Below are 16660 nucleotides of genomic sequence, written 5' to 3' on the forward strand. Positions count from 1 at the left end.
AGTGTGTGTGTGTGTGTGTGTCTGTGTGTGGTTCGTGGTTCGTTTCCTATTAACTATGCCAAATGGTGCAAATCTGGTGCAAGCTTGCGACGCAACCAAAGAATAGAGTCTCGTCCGGCTTCAAAGTTAATCAGCTTCATTCCCCTAAGGCCCGTACAGCAGTATCCACTTAAAGAGCTGACGCCAGCAGCCTAGGTCAGGCTAGACGAGCACTAGTGAACGAAGCAACCCGGACCTCGTATGGCAATATAGCTATATATTGCCACTATGGAAACGCTTTTTGATAGGGATTAAGGCTTTGACCGAAGAATCTAACTGAAATGTGTTCTGCAAATAACGTTTTTCGCTATCTGAACAAGAACTATTGTGCTTGCTCCGTTTCTGACTGAGCTTGTCTCAAGCATTGGGCAAAGTAAAATAGGACCGTTTCGTGACCCTTATCTGGTGATGGCGATATCAACAGTTCCACAGCGAAATCTAGCCGTTTTGGGGATCTTCATTTGAATAACCAACAGAAGTTTAGAGGACATCTTTTGACTGAATGGTAATGGCCTTACACGCACTATCCGTGTTATTGTTATCGTTATTATTCTAATTTTGCAAACGCTCAATTGAGCTGAATGTGGCCGATTCGGAGCGATCTGGACGTCGACGTGTTACGGCTGGACGTAAGTTGTAACGTGTTGATATATAGGGATGCTAGCTCTTATTCGGCAGCGCATCTTAGTCTTTCTATGGAGACAGAAAAGGGTCCGGCAGGGTGTTTATCTGCAACAGTTGTGACTTCGTCAACACGGCAGGAGACGACCTTGGGGCACGCCCAAGTGCAGATTTACATATGTCAAAAGTCTAGAGAATGAACACGAGAGCTTAATGTAGCTCTACCTGCCTTTTGCTTTCTTTCGCAAGTTGTAGTAACGAGTACTTAAGTACGCCGCTGTGACACTGACTAATCTTAATTATTACTCGTCATTTTTCTCATTTAGTACTTTCCGTAATGCAATTAAATTAATCGTATACAAAAGGTCATATCTAGACCTCTAATGCCACCGTGTTGGTGCGATGTGAACACTGCTATTACTGCTGTTGCTGTTTCGTTGAAGTTTAGATACGATGTTCGTGAGGAATGGGCAGTTCTACCGAATAAATGGTAACCAGGGATTATTAATACAGGCACACTCACAAGTGCCACTTTGTGAAGGACCATAATTATGGCGCGGTAGATCGGTGGCTTTGGAGGCCAGTGCATACGAGGACCGCAAATCTTTGGACAACGGATAGTCTTAGCGGTTTTGACGAGTGGACGGAGGGCGTATCACGCGTAACATCGCTTGCTCCATTTAAACGATAGTACTAGTAAGCAACTGACTGAGAGCATGCGTGGAACCATGGTTGTCTCGTGGGAAGTGAAAGCGGACGGCGATAGAGGGGCACAGGGGACAGGTCAACGATGCCACGGCCGTCGGTTAGACATGCGGCGAACACGCTGCCCCTTTTATTCCACCACTGTCGGCTTTACAGAATCGAGCAGAAATAACGGAAAAACAATGACGGTTGCAGAAGACGGTACCGAGAAACGGGCAGCCAGTGGGGAGCACGCACAATCTTATATTATGTAGTCGTGGCGATCCCTTTGCCGATTCCGTTGGTGGTAGCGAAGAAACTAATTAGAAATTACAGTTTTCTTAACTGAACCAATAAACTAATTCAGATCAAAGGATTTCGGTCCAGTCGACACGGTTTAAACAGTTCAATCGTTATAGGTGAGGTGTGGCGTCGCGCTGTTGCTCCGGCGATTAAACGAAGACGATTGCGAGGTAACAAGAAGACGAGCAGAACGCCTACGACAACGGCCCGCCGCGCGGAAGACTGTAAAGAATCAGTTGCTCTAATTGAATACAGAAGTTTTGAACGCATAGATAGTGAAGGGCATGTCGCTCTTTTTTAAACGGAGCTTTAGCTAAATTCAGCCGCTGAGTTAAGGGGAATAGTTAGTCGCCGTTCGTCGTGTCTTCGAACGATTGTTTTTAAACGTGACAACAGATACCGGTGAGTCGTTATTCAGCATCGATCGCGTATATCCGGTAACAGCAATCGTCTACGTTTCACGCCTCTGCAATATGCATAGCAACGCATTGACCCTCAGCAACTCTCTTGGCCAATGGGTAACACCTATGCAAGTCTTCACTTGAACCCCCAATCGACTCGGACATTTGCTTCAACCAGCGCAGATCCAGCGCATCTTAAACGAATGGAAACGCTTTTTTTTGCGGTATATATGGGCGCACACCGTGTCTAACAGACCGCATCGTGCATGCACGTTTGTGTCGTATATATGTATATATACGCTACAACGTTGTAATATCATACCAATCACAATCGAATAAAATATCCAGAAGCGTGTGTATGGGCGACTGTGTTAATGGTGACAGTGGTCTCTCTCTCTCTCGCTCGTTTTTTTTTCTTTCCTTAACTAAAAATGACTGAATTAAGCATGAATCAAAAAAGGAAATTCGTCTATGCATAATCTCCACCGGTGTCGCTATTTACTATTTCGTAGCAGAAATCGTAGTACCCATTACGCAGCCATTCCGTAGTATCAATCGTCAATTCAATCGCTTAGTTAGCATTATCGTCGTTACACCGGTCAATATTGAGTACCTTACCTCTCGCTTGCACCCTATTTCTGCAACTACGGCAGCGTTCTAATGGCTAATCATTGCCGCATTGACCTCATCAGCATCGCCATAGTTACTCGTGACCAGCTTCATCAACTTACCGCACACGACTCGATTCATGGTGATAACCACAATAGCATCAACAAATGTTGAATAAATTGTTACTAATCTTAAGTTTATTTTTCTAAACTAGCCATTACGCCCTAGTCGATCTAGGTCGACATAATGCGCGAGCCGTGTGCAGCTTTGTCGACGATTTTATTGAAATGACTAGGAAAAAAAGAAAAAAAATCAATAGCTAATACAAGAAAACAGTGGCGATATTAATAGTCGTGGCATAATGATGGCACGATGGGGAAACAATAGCTATAATAACATTAACAACTGCCAATATCATCCGCTGTACCCAGTCCGGTCAATTCAGTCCAGGTCAAAAGGCTTATGCATAACGCAACGGGGAGAGAATGAGGGGATCACCGCTACAACCTAGGCATGTCGCGCTCACTATACTACTTCAGGCTAAATACCTCTCTCGCTGGCCTTGCTTTGGCGGCCAGCTGCCTGCTCGATGATATCGTTGAGGACCATCACGTCTGAAATACAAGCAGCAGAACGAAAATATGTATGCATGCATATACACAGCGTAACGAAGAAGATGGAACCCCACGTCGAAATGCACGCAGATATAATGGACGGCAATGAGGACCGAGTTAACAGCCATCCCAGCAACGGCCACGATAATCGAGCGAAACAATGGAAGACAAGGACAAAAAATGAAATGTATAAATCACTTGGTTAGATATGTCGATCGAAAACCTATCGCTATCGCGGCGATGAGTACAAGTGTGCTTCTACTATTGGCATTATTTCTATTTCCAGTTTGCTTTGAACCATTTCTTAATAACAATGTAAAAATAACGCAGTGATAAGCGGTCTGCTTGCTTCAAAATTTAGGGTCGCTTAGGTTGAAAACCGGGCGTACACGCATCTTCCTCCGCGAGGGACCAGACGCCCCAAGCTATATTTAACAACAGCGTCGGATGTAGATGCTCAAAGTTTTTCATAGTACTAACTGTCAGCATTGTTATTATTAACTGAATCTGGCGGCAGCAGCACCACCACCGGCAGATGGCCAGATTTAGTTAGTCATTTTTGGCCTGTATTTTGTGCTGTCAGAAAGGTCAATGAGTTGATACCCACACAGCTGATGTGCTGACAAGGAGAAATAAAGGACGAGAAATACAAGGTTCCAAAGGTTTGGGAAAGGCGGCAAGAGTAGAGCCTGCACTGTTCGAGGCTCTGGGAATACTACAGAGAGGCAGTCGGCAAGGTAGAAATGTACCTGACTTTAACCGCCGGTCAAATAAAGTTACAGACTGGCTAAGACGCGCTCCATCTCTATGAAATGGAAGCAGTGCAGGCGATAATGATAACAGAATGTGGGGTGGCTTTTGTTGAATACAAGTTTTAATTTGTGAGTGCGCCACTATCTCTTGCCACCACAAAATGGCACGTATGACGAGAAGCTCGTTTTACCGAGAGCGATTTACGAAGTCCACACAGGTATGTTGGCACGATTTAAGAAAATAGCCTCGTCCGATAGGAATCGACCGATGGCGTATTCATTTCTACAACTATTTTTTAGCTAGGAAATCTGCTTGCGTACATAGGTCGTGCGTACGGCTCGCTCACGGCGTACTACACGTTTTCGACTTGGCGAGCATGACTATGCCATGAAAAAGTAATAAGCAACACGCCTCAAAAGCGTGTGATCTACAGACCTCGTCGAGACGACTAGTTATATACAAAGATCACTTACCTCTCATATCGACCATAGGATGCCGAGTCGACGGCTCCATATATGGTTTGTTAACCTGTTTAATTTTAGATAGAATGTAGTCTTCAGAATCCAGCCGCGTCTCCTATAAAAAATATTGATAGACAAACATAGCGATAATACCATTGTCCCAGTAGATTACTAAGTAAATACTAAGATATTACTATTACTATTAGTTTAATAATGTCGTAAAGCTATTATATTATTTGTACGTTTCTATACGGTTAAGTAATGGTAATGCACTATAAGCTCGTACAAAAACAATTGGAAAACAGCCAAAAAAAAAACACAAACTGCCAAGTGATACAAAGCACTTGATGAGACTATATGAGCAGGCACTTTAACTCAGGACAAGATTTCAAAAAAACATCTATATAATCTTCACATTAAGCCTAAAAAATACAAAGTACACATAGTGAAGCGTGAAAGTATGTACTGGCTACTTATTTTACCTGATCATAGAAGTAATTCTGTAGATTGCGTGATCTCGATCTCAACTGCGACTCCTTCGTTAAGCAGTAGACTTCCCCGTGCGAGGTGTACGACAATCGCGACGAATGTGATGTGTAGCTGCTTCTGCGAGAGTGCTGCAAATTGGAGTAGAGAGGAATAATGATGGCCCCGTTGTCTTCCGACATTGGGGTGACCGCGGCCGAGTCGTCGGCGAACGGGAGGTGTTCCTGAGCGTCTACGTATGTCTGCAGTAGTAATGGTTTTGCCCCTCCATAGCAGGGCTGTCCACCGCCACCCCCTGGACGGCGACCAGCGGCACCTCCACCACCGTTCGCTGGATGACCGCTAGGTCGCCATTGGCCACTTGAACGCGAGCCCCGCCGGATATTGAATGGTGAACCAGGCAGAGACAAACTCGCCTGTTACGAAGTAGCACATGACAATTGCACCAGTCCGTGGTTAGACAGATATCAGACCACCGTTGCAATACAATGATGTAAAAATTACATGCAGAAGTAACGACTTTTAATTACGCTGTTTACGCGGTTGAACCGACAGAGGTAGGCTATGACATTTACTCTATTTGGTGGCTTTTCAAAGTGTCTTCAAAGACGGACGACATTCCTACACACACACATATACATATATTTAATTTATTGCGAATATTACGATATTTGCCCTTCCTTAATTTACCAAAATTGAAGTCATTCATTGAATTAGATACATTGATAGGATCCTTAGGCATGTAGGAAGCTTTAATTCTTAAATCAATCTTCCACAGTCAGTCTGCTAAGCTTCTCCGGCAGAGACCTTGCACGTTTCTGCGCAAGGCCTGTACCTAATGATTTGCTTTTCTTCTTACTGATTCTCGTTGTTGTCTCTAAGTAATACAGCTAGAGCTAACTTTTTCAAATGTGTTTCGTTGTTGATCGTTTTTTTGGGATTATTTGAGGTTGGTTGTCTTTGGGGGGTTATCCATCGGGTTGGCGGTGTATGCCTAGAGTACAGTCCAATACGGTAGCAATTTTGTCGATATTGATTTACGTCTTGTCTTCGTTAAGTTAAACCCATCAGAAAGCGGTAGACGTATAAACTGCTAGAAAACTGACGATGATGGCAGTGATCGTTTAGTTGTTATTATTAACCGGTCGCTAGCGAAGGCTAGCAGCATTGACGGCAACGAGCCAGTCTATTGGTTCGCCCCTGAAGCTGCCCCTTTCCATATCGAACAGTAGCTGGTACCAGCAGCCGCTAACAGAGCGAAGCGAAAGTACCAGCTGCGAAAGCCCTGGATGGCTGCGCCATTTTGCCCAATAAATGGATGGCAGGAGAGCCGTCTTCTCCTCATACGAATGTACTTGTTCTCCGACCACCGTAGAGGATCAACGTAGGCTGCAGGCACTAGGGTGGACTCAGTTAAGCTTGTGGCAAACTCTATGTTTGTATTTTATAATTTTTAGTACTGTGGTCGTCGCCGGCGCCGATGAAGTAAAAGGTTCGTGGGGTTTGGTGATATAGAGTCGAAATCACTCGTGAAGGACCGCCAGCAAACGTAGGAAAGGAAGCGAAGTAACACTTGCCGATTCGTAAAGCAGCGCGCAAGAGCAGCGCCAGCCCGATAGACGCGGCAGCGGCGACTAGAATCTGAACTCAAACTGAATTGTAGCGGCAGCAGTGGGGGCCGTATGGAGAGTGGTGAGGGGAGTGGACGCTGGCATGTGACCGCCTGCCTACGTACTGGCCTGTGTGCGCCTATGTCGCATACGTTTACCCGTCTCAACTATATCGTGTGTACTTGCGTGGATGCGAAAGCACAGCTTGCCTCCACCTGTATTGTATTTAGAACCTGAGTTCCACGACGACCGTGCCCTACCCCACCGCCCTCATCCTTTAAAACGGGGCATGCTGGGGCTTTGTCCTAGTTCGCCTAGTCAGCGGTTCACTCCATTCAAAAGCAAACGTTTCGTGCTGTGTTGTTCCGTTGCTACTATAGTTGCAACATAGTCCGTAGCTGGCAGATACGCGCGGTCCAAGCGACAATACTCAGTGACCAAGCGGTGAACTGAAGTGGGAGAACGGCGCCGACAAATCGACGCGCTGAAATGAGAGCAGTTTAATAACTAACTGCCCATACACGCTATCTAACGTCTATAAATAGAAAGCAGTTATTTTTACTCTCTTTTTAGATCACATCTCTCTGCACCCAGCTCCTTTTAACGCCATGTATATGCACGTACTATGCTGTGTGCGTGAACGATATCTTCCGTACAGAACTAGTACAAGTGTGGATAAACAATAAGAACTACTCAAAGTCCTTAAGACGATGCGAGAAGTTTGCTATATTAGCCGAGCGCTTTCCTTTCGTCCACGTCGTCGGAAGAACGGTCGAAGACGAATTTTACGTAGATATTTGTCACCTCAGGGATACTACGCTCCATAGAGGTCTTGCCAACGTGTGTATATTTTCTACTTGTACACTTGGTACTTTTTCTTTCAGTATTGTTTATAGATAAACTTTAACTATGGATCCGAAGGGAAGATCGATAGCAATTTGCATTGCTCTTCGCCCAGTTCTCATAAACAATCATTCTCTTTAATGAATAGGCTACATCTCTTTGTTGGCTTCGTTGGAAGCCATGGTCCAAAAAAAATAGCACTTTCTTTAGTTTTAAGTAGAACAAAATGAGATGATGTTGGATGCCGGCAGGTGAAAGACAACGGGTAAAAACTCTCTAATGGTAGATGCCAAGGGGCGCTAAGCCCTCGCTTTTTTTTTCTTTTTTAAGAGATTCGCCCGCTTTAAGAGATTCGAAAGTTTTTTTGATTTGAATGACTACTTTTGTGGTACGACACTCAGCATCGCTGAGCATGGCTGTAAGTAAGTATTTGTTAAAATATCTTATTTTGCAAAAATAGTAGAATACAAGGTAGCATTGAAATCAGAGTCTTTCATCGCGACGACCGTAACCAATCGGTCCATTTATCGATGATTATAGACATACAAACAGACATCAGATTAAGCTACCATACCGGTGACGATGTCTTCAATTCAAGATACAGATACGTTTTAGCCTTATTCAGTGTCTTACAATCTTGCTATAATATCAAATATGTGCTTTGATCATCTCTGTGTCGTTAGGCAAAATCTATAGTATACACCAATGAATTGTCAGTTTTCTTGTCATCTGAATACGCTCGCCTATTTATTGGGCGATTATTTATTATTACTCGCGCATTTTGTTATTGAAGGCTCATCACCTTCTATGGTCGCATGATCATCCCCTATGCCGCTCCTGTTGCTGATAGTAAACGACACTGTGAAATCTGTTATCATCGGACGCACTTGGCCGACATGGTTTTTTTAAGCTCCTCAATGCGGCTGTTAAGCTAACTAACCGAGGCGGGATGATGCCTCGTTTGGCTGCTCATCCCCCAATCGCTTCTGCTTCGCTATAAGAAAACACCACCGCTGACCGCTAAAACAGAACGGGCGAGACGAAACAGGACTCGTTTCGCAAAAGGTTTTCTTTTCGACTCGGCCTTGTAGCAATGGCATTGATGGTGGTCAACAGTACCGGCGGTGGAGGTACTGATTTTAAGAACGCAGCGCCAGCAGCAGCGTTACAGGTCCCGGCCAAATTGTGGCTCATCAAAACGGAAATCGACCGGTGCGCCAGGAGCCCGGGCTCGCAAGCTTCGCTTCACTCGAATCGGAAATGAAAGGAATTGGCCAACGTCACTTCCGGTGACGCCCCTCTCTGGTAATTCCTATGATCAGACCGAAGAAACTACCGCTTTCACAAAGGAAAGGCGTTTCAAAGGGGACCTGCGCTACTAGATTCGGGACTAACTTTGTGGACAGAAGGAGAGTGTTGGTACAACTCTTGGAATTAACAAGTTAGGGAGATTGCTACCGCAGCCCGAAAGTTGTTTGCTGCTGCTATAGTGGAACTGGTCGTTTTGTCGGTTCCCTTTATCTGAGCTCCGTTGGCTCCAGTTGTGGTTCCGTGCTCGCCGACGCCACGAAATATTCTGCGGTCAGCATCAGCAGCGGACAGCTTACGCTTCTGCCTGTTGCCTGGATCGCTTGCAAGCGACCAGCTAGGCGGATCAACCGATATGAACTGACCGGATAGAGCCTTCGGTCTTCATCTAGTTCTGCTGCAAGCAACCTAGTCTGGAACATATATTTTGTAAATAATAAGCGAATTTCTTGTGCAGGAGAGGCACACCGAGCACGAAGGACTGCTTCGATATTGTTGACAACAACAACAGCAGTTTTATCCGTAACACATCGCTGTAATACCGACGTAGCAGCCACAGAAGCTCCATACTGCATTTTCTGTCATCTGCGCTGCCATTGGCGTTTTCTGCGTGGAACTTTTTAGGTTTCAAGTCAGTGAGCTAGCCAACCAAATTGTCCAATGGATAACTTTTGAGCGAGCGTACGAAGAAAAGGGGTTGTGTATAGGAGTAGCATTGGACTAAGCTGGACCTTCTCAAGGAAAAGGTGCTTTTGGGTGGTGAGCGGAGAGTTCGAGTGTTGTACGGTGAACGATTTATCGAACGACAAACGAACAAAGGCGCCAGTGCAGACTTCGCCGCCGGCCGCTGTTACAGCCATCGAAACCTTATGCTTACCACATGCTACCGCTTCAAGTCGGGGTTGTAATAGGAAGAGTTGTAGTACTACCAGTAGTAGAAGGAACAACGATGGCACCGCCGTTGGCGTTGATAGAAACATCCTTTGCAGTAGTAGCAAGAAGCGTTATGCGTGGCGTGACAACAGGCAGATGAGAAGGTTCTAGCTAGAGACGCTCTAGTGAGAACCTTGTTCCTGCTGCGTGTCGAACCTTTGTCTGCTCCAGTCGGCTATTAAGCTCCAAACAACCCGGTCTAGTTCGACACCTTGTTCTTCTCTATTCACCGTCTCCTTTTTCTCTCTTGGAGTGTAAGTCATTGGCAATGCACGATCGGTGATTCTTGGCTCTTCGCTTGAAAATTCCGTGGTGGTAACGCAGAAGCCACCGCATGACGCGAACTAGCGCAGTTGAAGTGACCAATTGGCCGTCGGCCTGTCCACCGTGTCGTTTCTGTCTAAGGCCCTTTTTGTTCGTCTCCTGCCACTTTCACCCCAGAAGCTCCTCCCCTTTACCCGTGTCCCCTCCTCCAAGCTGATAGCCCTTTGGGATAGGCCAAAGCAGAACTCTACATTTGCTTGACTGGTGAACGCGCCGGTTGCCAATGGCAGAAATAGTAGCGACGGCCGTAACAGAAGCTTTGAATAGGGGTGCCTGCGAGCACGATGCGGTTTCAAAAGGTCGTCCCCAATGGCTGTCAGTGGTAGTAGCTGAGGCGGTGTCCTCGGCAATGCATTGTAAATGAGGATCATGGCTGACTGCCGACCCCAACCCGCGCAGCCCCATGCTCAGGTATCAGCTAGCGTTAGGTTAGCATTGAGGCCGCAAGGGATCGTAACATTACTTGCACGGAACATAGGAGCAAAGGCAGGAGGGAAGGCAACGTGGCTTTATGTGTACTGGAGCGGCCCCAGTCAAGGCTTCACTTCTTGCCTCCCTACTCCTTCACAGAAGCCACGGCTGCTGCTGCTACTAACGTTGGCTGTCGAATTGGAACGGAGCGGCCGGTCGGCTTCGATGCCTGCTATTGCTGCTAAGCCGTGTTATGTTTTCCTGCTTGTCTGCCAACCAGTCAGCAAGCGAGCCATTATGTTGTCTTGCCTGAGGTGCTACCTCTGCGCAGGTAGGCAGGAAGCCAGTCAACTGGCCTCAAATAGGTAGGTCAGCGAGTAGAGCGTAATGCAGCAAACCACTCTAAATAACAGCAGCCATGTTCAGAGCACGCCAGCGCCATAGCGCTTGCATGTTCATAGCAGTGACAGCAGCTCGGCTGGCGTATAAAGCCGGAACAAGAAAAGGAAAGGGGAGAGAAAAACGGTGGGCGGCAAGGGGCTGAATAAAAGACAAAAAGGAGAATCATTGAAAGGGAGGTCCTGGCTATTGCTAGCGGTTTCTTAGTCTGTGTTCAGTAGATTGGTCGTGGTTATCCCTTGCGATCAGCGATTGGCGTCTCCCTCTGTCTCTTTCGGCCTTCGCTCCAATGAGCCTAGGTCCTCTTGCTCGCCCCAACTCAGGTTGCCCCGTTTTGGTCGCGACTTACTAAACCTACACCCAGTTTAGCTCGTAATGTAAGTTTGTCAGATAAAACGCGCCGAATCCGATTACCGGCAGCGCCATGATTGCTAGTAGACCAGTCACATACAACAGCTTTTATAATCTGCCTGAGGCGCGCCACCACAGTACACCGGCGGCCCTGGGGCAGCCCATCCAACAGAGCAGTCCTTTCCAGCTACCGTTGCCGCTACGCACGATGCCCCACACAGCTGATACGATGATACAAGCTGTTCGAAGCATTGTGTGGTCAACGCTCGTAATTGTGTGGCCGATGCTGAAAGAAGTACGCGGCCAGCAAAGAGATTTATTTGATGCGGTCAGCCCATGTGTAAAAACTATATATAACAAAAGCATCTGATTCATCCAGGCCAGTTGATCAACGTACGGGGGCGTGACGATAGCAGAAAACAACGCATACGTAAACGAACCATACATTTTATCAGAAAATAAAAAGAAGGAGGATGCTTACGTGCTGTCACATGGTTAACCACTTTTCGATTATTTATTAATTTCTCTTAATTAACAGGTCAATTCAGGTTGTTATATTGACTCGTGGCGATACAAGCAGACTTGCAACGCCCCATAAACGTGCCTACGGTAGCAACGTATATCGAACTATGGTGAATGCATCTTGTATTGTATAGGTCATTAGGTATATCTATTTTCTGTCTTCCCGTTTCGGCCATATTGCGTTTATATCAGTCACCCGTCAGATGGGCACGTATGCCTTCGATAAATTTCTTCGGCGCCGATGTTTAGGGTCAACGCGACGTTCTTCACACGTCTAGAGTGATCTTTAAGGCCTAATTCAAATTACTGAAATTAGTTGATGCATACCACATATAATAGTTGAATGCTACTAGTCAGTAGATACACTGCACCTTGAACGACTGGTCAATGTAAGCTATGTCCAGTGGACGCTTTTGAGTTCGAGTGGAATCTTTCACTATGACCACACGACTGACGATGATATGATCACGACTATCGTTTGACTCTTCTTTCTTCTAGGCCACAGCAGCCATATATCACACCGTTTAGTTGACACCTGATCAGCGACTCTAGTACGTTTCCATTAATTTTTTTTGCGATATAATTCAAATCTTGGTCGGCCTTTCCGTTCAGAATAGTTAAGCGCTCGTGCAGTGTCCGTTCAGCCGACGCGTCAGATTTTGTCTTTCGATAACATCATTAACGGCAGCATACTTATATAATGTTGCTTTAATCATAGTGGGGTGTAGGCGTGCAAAAATCTAGAACATGGCCGCAACCGTCATATAAAAATAATTATGGCAAAATTGCTTTTACCCGAAAATATTGTGTCTGTATTGCGGCTGTGCAAGGTCCTGCCGCACTGCTGAAACGGGCGCCCGCCTAGAAACAGGTACATATATAGGGCAAACTCGACAGTCAAGTATGAACAGTTAGTACAATACGATAATGGTGCATGTAGGTACAATACGACGACTGTTAGTTCCTGACATTGTTAACATTTATATTGCGCGGTAAACAGCGAGCGTTTGTTGAGCTCATTTGCATGCAGGCAGCATTGTCATGCCCATACAAAACGATATATAATACAGGACTGTCATGCATGACGGTATACGGAATACTGTAGATTTAGTAAGATGCAATTATTAATTAGGGATGTTTGTAATTTGTGTAGCAGTTCTGCTCATGTGAGTGGCTGTAACTCGTTCCCTAACGCATCTATTGCATAATCACCTTAAGAGCTAAAAAATCCTACTTTTTTGTACAGGCAGTATATTTGTTACAGTTACTAGGCTCAAAGCTGGCTTTTGTGAGGGTCCAAATCATTGGATGGCGTGGATACGTTCAGTATCAAACTCAACGGTCTGTTACAGTCGTTTTTCTAACATCTGCAATGCGCAACAGCTGTACACGAGTAAATGGTATACGTGAAGGCTCGAGAGGTCTCACGTACCAACTGTGAACGCTTCGACCTTACGAATGCAGGTACCGCACGGATAATCGAGCGTGCATCCGTGCGCGTATGTTATTTATAAGTGACCATATTGAAGATTGATAGATAGATGGATATGTTTACGGGAAGTATCGATAGTGTACTTCCAGACAATCGTTCTTAGTTGGGCTATAGCTTTCGTCACGTCACCGTCTGATGGCGGACAGGCCTTTCCAGTGCTAGCTACTTGTAACACTAATGAAATATTAACTAACCTTGCGAACCTTTCCGTTGTTATGCCGACTTTGTGAATAGAGTTGTTGCTGTTGTTGTGAATGTGGACCGCCGTGTCCGGTGTGCTGTAGTAGATCAGCACCGTCGATGCTTCGAAGGCTGGCCCTCTCGTCCGGCGGTACGCTGGGGTGCCCGGTGCCGGCGTCCAGCGAACGCATCGAATATTCCGAAGGACTCTTGGCCAGCTGTCCTCCGTGATTCGCCTGGTTGGGTACCTGATTAACACCCTTTTTGCCAGCACCTCCACCAGCAGCAGCTGTAGCTGCTTGCATCTCTCTGGCCAGCGCCGCATCACGCTCGTCCTTCCGAACTTCACGCGCCTCCCGTTTAGCCTCCGCTACACGGTTAGCGGCCTCCGCTCGAGCTTCTTCACGAGCTTCTTCCTCCTAGATGGCGATCAGTCACAAACGTCATAGCTAATATTTGAACTGTGGTTCTGCTGCCCATTCTTACTCGTCATATAATTCCATATTACGCACACGTTTGCTCAACAAACATTTTTTTTTACTAACTAAACTAGTGGAAGGGTGAGGTCAGCTGTTTCGTGCATAAAATGTACAGCATACTTGCATGTACATTTGATTCTAACTATCGAATTGGCAATTTTTATAACATTACTTTAAATTAAAAAGAAAAATCTGCTGTCATGAACATCTGGCAGTGTTGTGAGGAAGGATCTGCACAGATCGTTTGTAGGTGATACCGAAAGTACCATAAGAAACAAGTGTTTCTTTTTTTTTTCGACCTTATTACCAATTGTAGTAAATCTCTGTGCCTTTCAGTCGTTCCATTGGATCTGCCCAGGCGCCTGGGTCGATTTCGATTTTCGTTTTACTAAATTCAGTTGCTCTAAGTAAGACACACTTCATGCAGTTTGATTTTCATACGAATTGTCCAGTTTAATTGAAGAAAACTGTTTGATTTCCCTCGTTGAACGAGTCAATTGCGTGGAACGTTTTGGGAGCGCAGTGGCGACAGGTTGAGAACAGGGAGCTAGTGTGGCTAGAATTCGATGCAAACTAATAGTTAAGGCAGGAATATGGTAGCTTCCCAGCGGCGATTTGTGCCTCTTTGAAGGCATAGCCGTTCCTTCAAAAGCCTAATAATATTAATTTTTTGTTTTCCTGCTGCTTTAAGTGTTAGCAGGGTACATGACAATATTTGAGAGAGAGAGACCTTCATGTGTTACTAACGCTAGCCAATGACTAAACAGAAGCTCCTCTTTCTCTACGAGGGAGTTCCGATTTTCAGGCCCTAATATGATCAATCAAAAACAAGATACCACCTATTTAATTTACAAAAGGCTCTATTAATGACACATCGCGTACTCTGATTAAACCATATTTTGACGCACTTTTTAGCGAAAACCTACTGTCGAAACTGTCCGCAGGAAATAGTACTTACCAATCGCATAGCCTCTTCCAATAGGCGATCCTCTTCGGCTTCTTCTTCGGCGCGCTTCTGCAAGTCGTCATATGACATTGCGACAATGGCGAGAATCAGATTGACGAGATAGAATGATCCGAGAAAGATAATGACGACAAAGAAACACATGTGCCACGGCCCCGCAGACCGAAGTATCATCTGGTAGAGAGACTCCCAGTAGTCTTGGGTCATTAGGCGGAAAGCCGATAGAAAGGCCCAGCCGAAGGTGTCGAAGTTGGTGAAGCCATAATTGGGGTTTTCTCCTATCCCTTGCATGCAGATGTAGTCAGCGGAACATTGTCTAAAAGAGAAGACACCAAACGACTCGAATTTAGTCAGATTATTGAGCGATCCAAAAAAGAAATAACGAAAAATCATCACTTACAAAGGAGTTCATTTTCAGTTGTTCCAGCATAACGTGCCTCATTTGTTCTGTGACACTGGCCTTATTTCCTGGCCAGCTGAAGGCCTTTGCTTAGGCCTGTTATCTGCAGGCGGTAGCGTTAGTGAATGAGCATTGCATTCCTTAACCCGATCAATATGTTCATCAATCGTTTGCAAAATTTGTCGTTTTAGAAATTTTTCTTGCCGTTCAACGGAAATGGTTTAGTTAGTCGTTACTCGAAAAGGTTCAACAACCAGCGTTATTTAAATCGTTCGATTTTATCTAGTTTGATTCCTGTGCAAGGACGGATCTAAACACTAGGAACCGCACAATATCGGCAGCACAAAGTTTAAGAAAGGCTTCGTACTATTACACGAAATCGTAGAGCTCGAAAGCGAAAATACAAGCCGATGAAAACGATAGCTAATATCAATAGAAACAACAGTCTTGTGCGGAACGAAACGCTAATATTGTACCTACAATGCTTGTAAACAATGGAAGCTATACGGCCGTTTCAATACCTCTCGTTAAGGTCAAAGGTCGTTCAGACTCTCGCTGAAGGTCAGACGAATCTGAGCATCTTTTTATCAGACACGTCTGAAACTAGAGGCATTTTCTACGTGATCTAAAATGGGCCTTCCTTGAATACGTATGTACTAAATTCATTATCCTTTGCTTGGATCTATACAAGTAATATTATTTTTGTTCATTTGAAATAGGGTGATGGGTTCAGCTTTGTTTGTGTACGGATAGAAAAGCCTGTTACGACAACGCGTTTCGCCGCTGTGGTTTAAGAGCCGTCCTCACTCAGTTTGAACCTGTCCTAGGCTATTGAAAAGGTAAGAGAAAAGAGATAATTATCGATGTAAATAACCTAATATACTAGGATGAAGCCACTATTCATAGATAAGTCATAGTTAAACTAACTGTTATGATTAATATTTAACAGTGAAGGTTGAGAAGGTTCGGCGTAAAGGTTCTTAGAACATGCCAAATCTAAATTAGGTTTTCCCGATACGGTTTTTATGCCAGTTCGGAGGACTAACACCGAAAAATTCCACTCTACCATCCATTTGTGGTCAAAGCGTGACTTTCAATGACTTTTATTGATGGAAGCGCATATGGGCTATATTTAATGTATGAAGTATCTTCTTCAGCCAACAGCCGCAAAACTTTTACAAGAATTAAGTGGGTTTGATAACAGCATATATCTATGTATATTTATCTGTATATGTATAACGGCTGTTCTAAGTGGGCGCGTGTTTATTTCAGCCCGAAGGGTTAAAAAGGTTTCAACAGAGTTCTTGTACTATCGTCGTTGGTGTTGTCCTCACCTAGGTCATAAAGGCTCTGTATTACTGCGATATTGTTTCAAGCAATAGTGTCACGGAGCTTGTGTTCGCGCACGGTAACAGACCCAACTCGATTCTAATTAATTGTTTTTTCTGAAGCTATTACGTATAGACCATAGGG

The 16660-nt window shown here is 45.1% G+C and overlaps 1 protein-coding gene and 1 long non-coding RNA gene across 9 annotated transcripts in view; one reads left to right on the top strand and one right to left on the bottom strand.

Moving 5' to 3' along the window:
* Positions 1 to 16660, top strand: part of LOC111250973 (uncharacterized) — an 81291-nt gene that overhangs the window by 48670 nt on the left and 15961 nt on the right. Inside the window, exon 5 of one of the 2 annotated variants that reach the window (XR_015329370.1) lies at positions 15907 to 16026. The exons of the other annotated variant lie outside the window; for it this stretch is intronic. This is a non-coding gene — a long non-coding RNA (uncharacterized LOC111250973). The remainder of the gene's footprint in view (positions 1 to 15906; positions 16027 to 16660) is intronic. 2 annotated transcript variants of the gene reach the window in all.
* para (sodium voltage-gated channel paralytic) overlaps positions 1 to 16660 on the bottom strand; it is an 83802-nt gene that overhangs the window by 29165 nt on the left and 37977 nt on the right. For 6 of the 7 annotated variants that reach the window (XM_086991574.1, XM_086991573.1, XM_086991576.1 and 3 more), the window contains exons 7-11: positions 14782 to 15103; positions 13359 to 13763; positions 4968 to 5387; positions 4498 to 4600; positions 3206 to 3271 (exon numbers count right to left, since the gene is read on the bottom strand). In XM_086991574.1, coding sequence (XP_086847700.1) covers positions 3206 to 3271; positions 4498 to 4600; positions 4968 to 5387; positions 13359 to 13763; positions 14782 to 15103 — 1316 coding nt within the window. The remainder of the gene's footprint in view (positions 1 to 3205; positions 3272 to 4497; positions 4601 to 4967; positions 5388 to 13358; positions 13764 to 14781; positions 15104 to 16660) is intronic. The other variant, XM_086991572.1, reaches the window with a different exon arrangement.

The sequence above is a fragment of the Varroa destructor genome, unplaced genomic scaffold, assembly GCF_002443255.2.
Source record: "Varroa destructor unplaced genomic scaffold, Vdes_3.0 BEIS01000005.1, whole genome shotgun sequence".
Lineage (NCBI taxonomy): Eukaryota > Metazoa > Arthropoda > Arachnida > Mesostigmata > Varroidae > Varroa > Varroa destructor.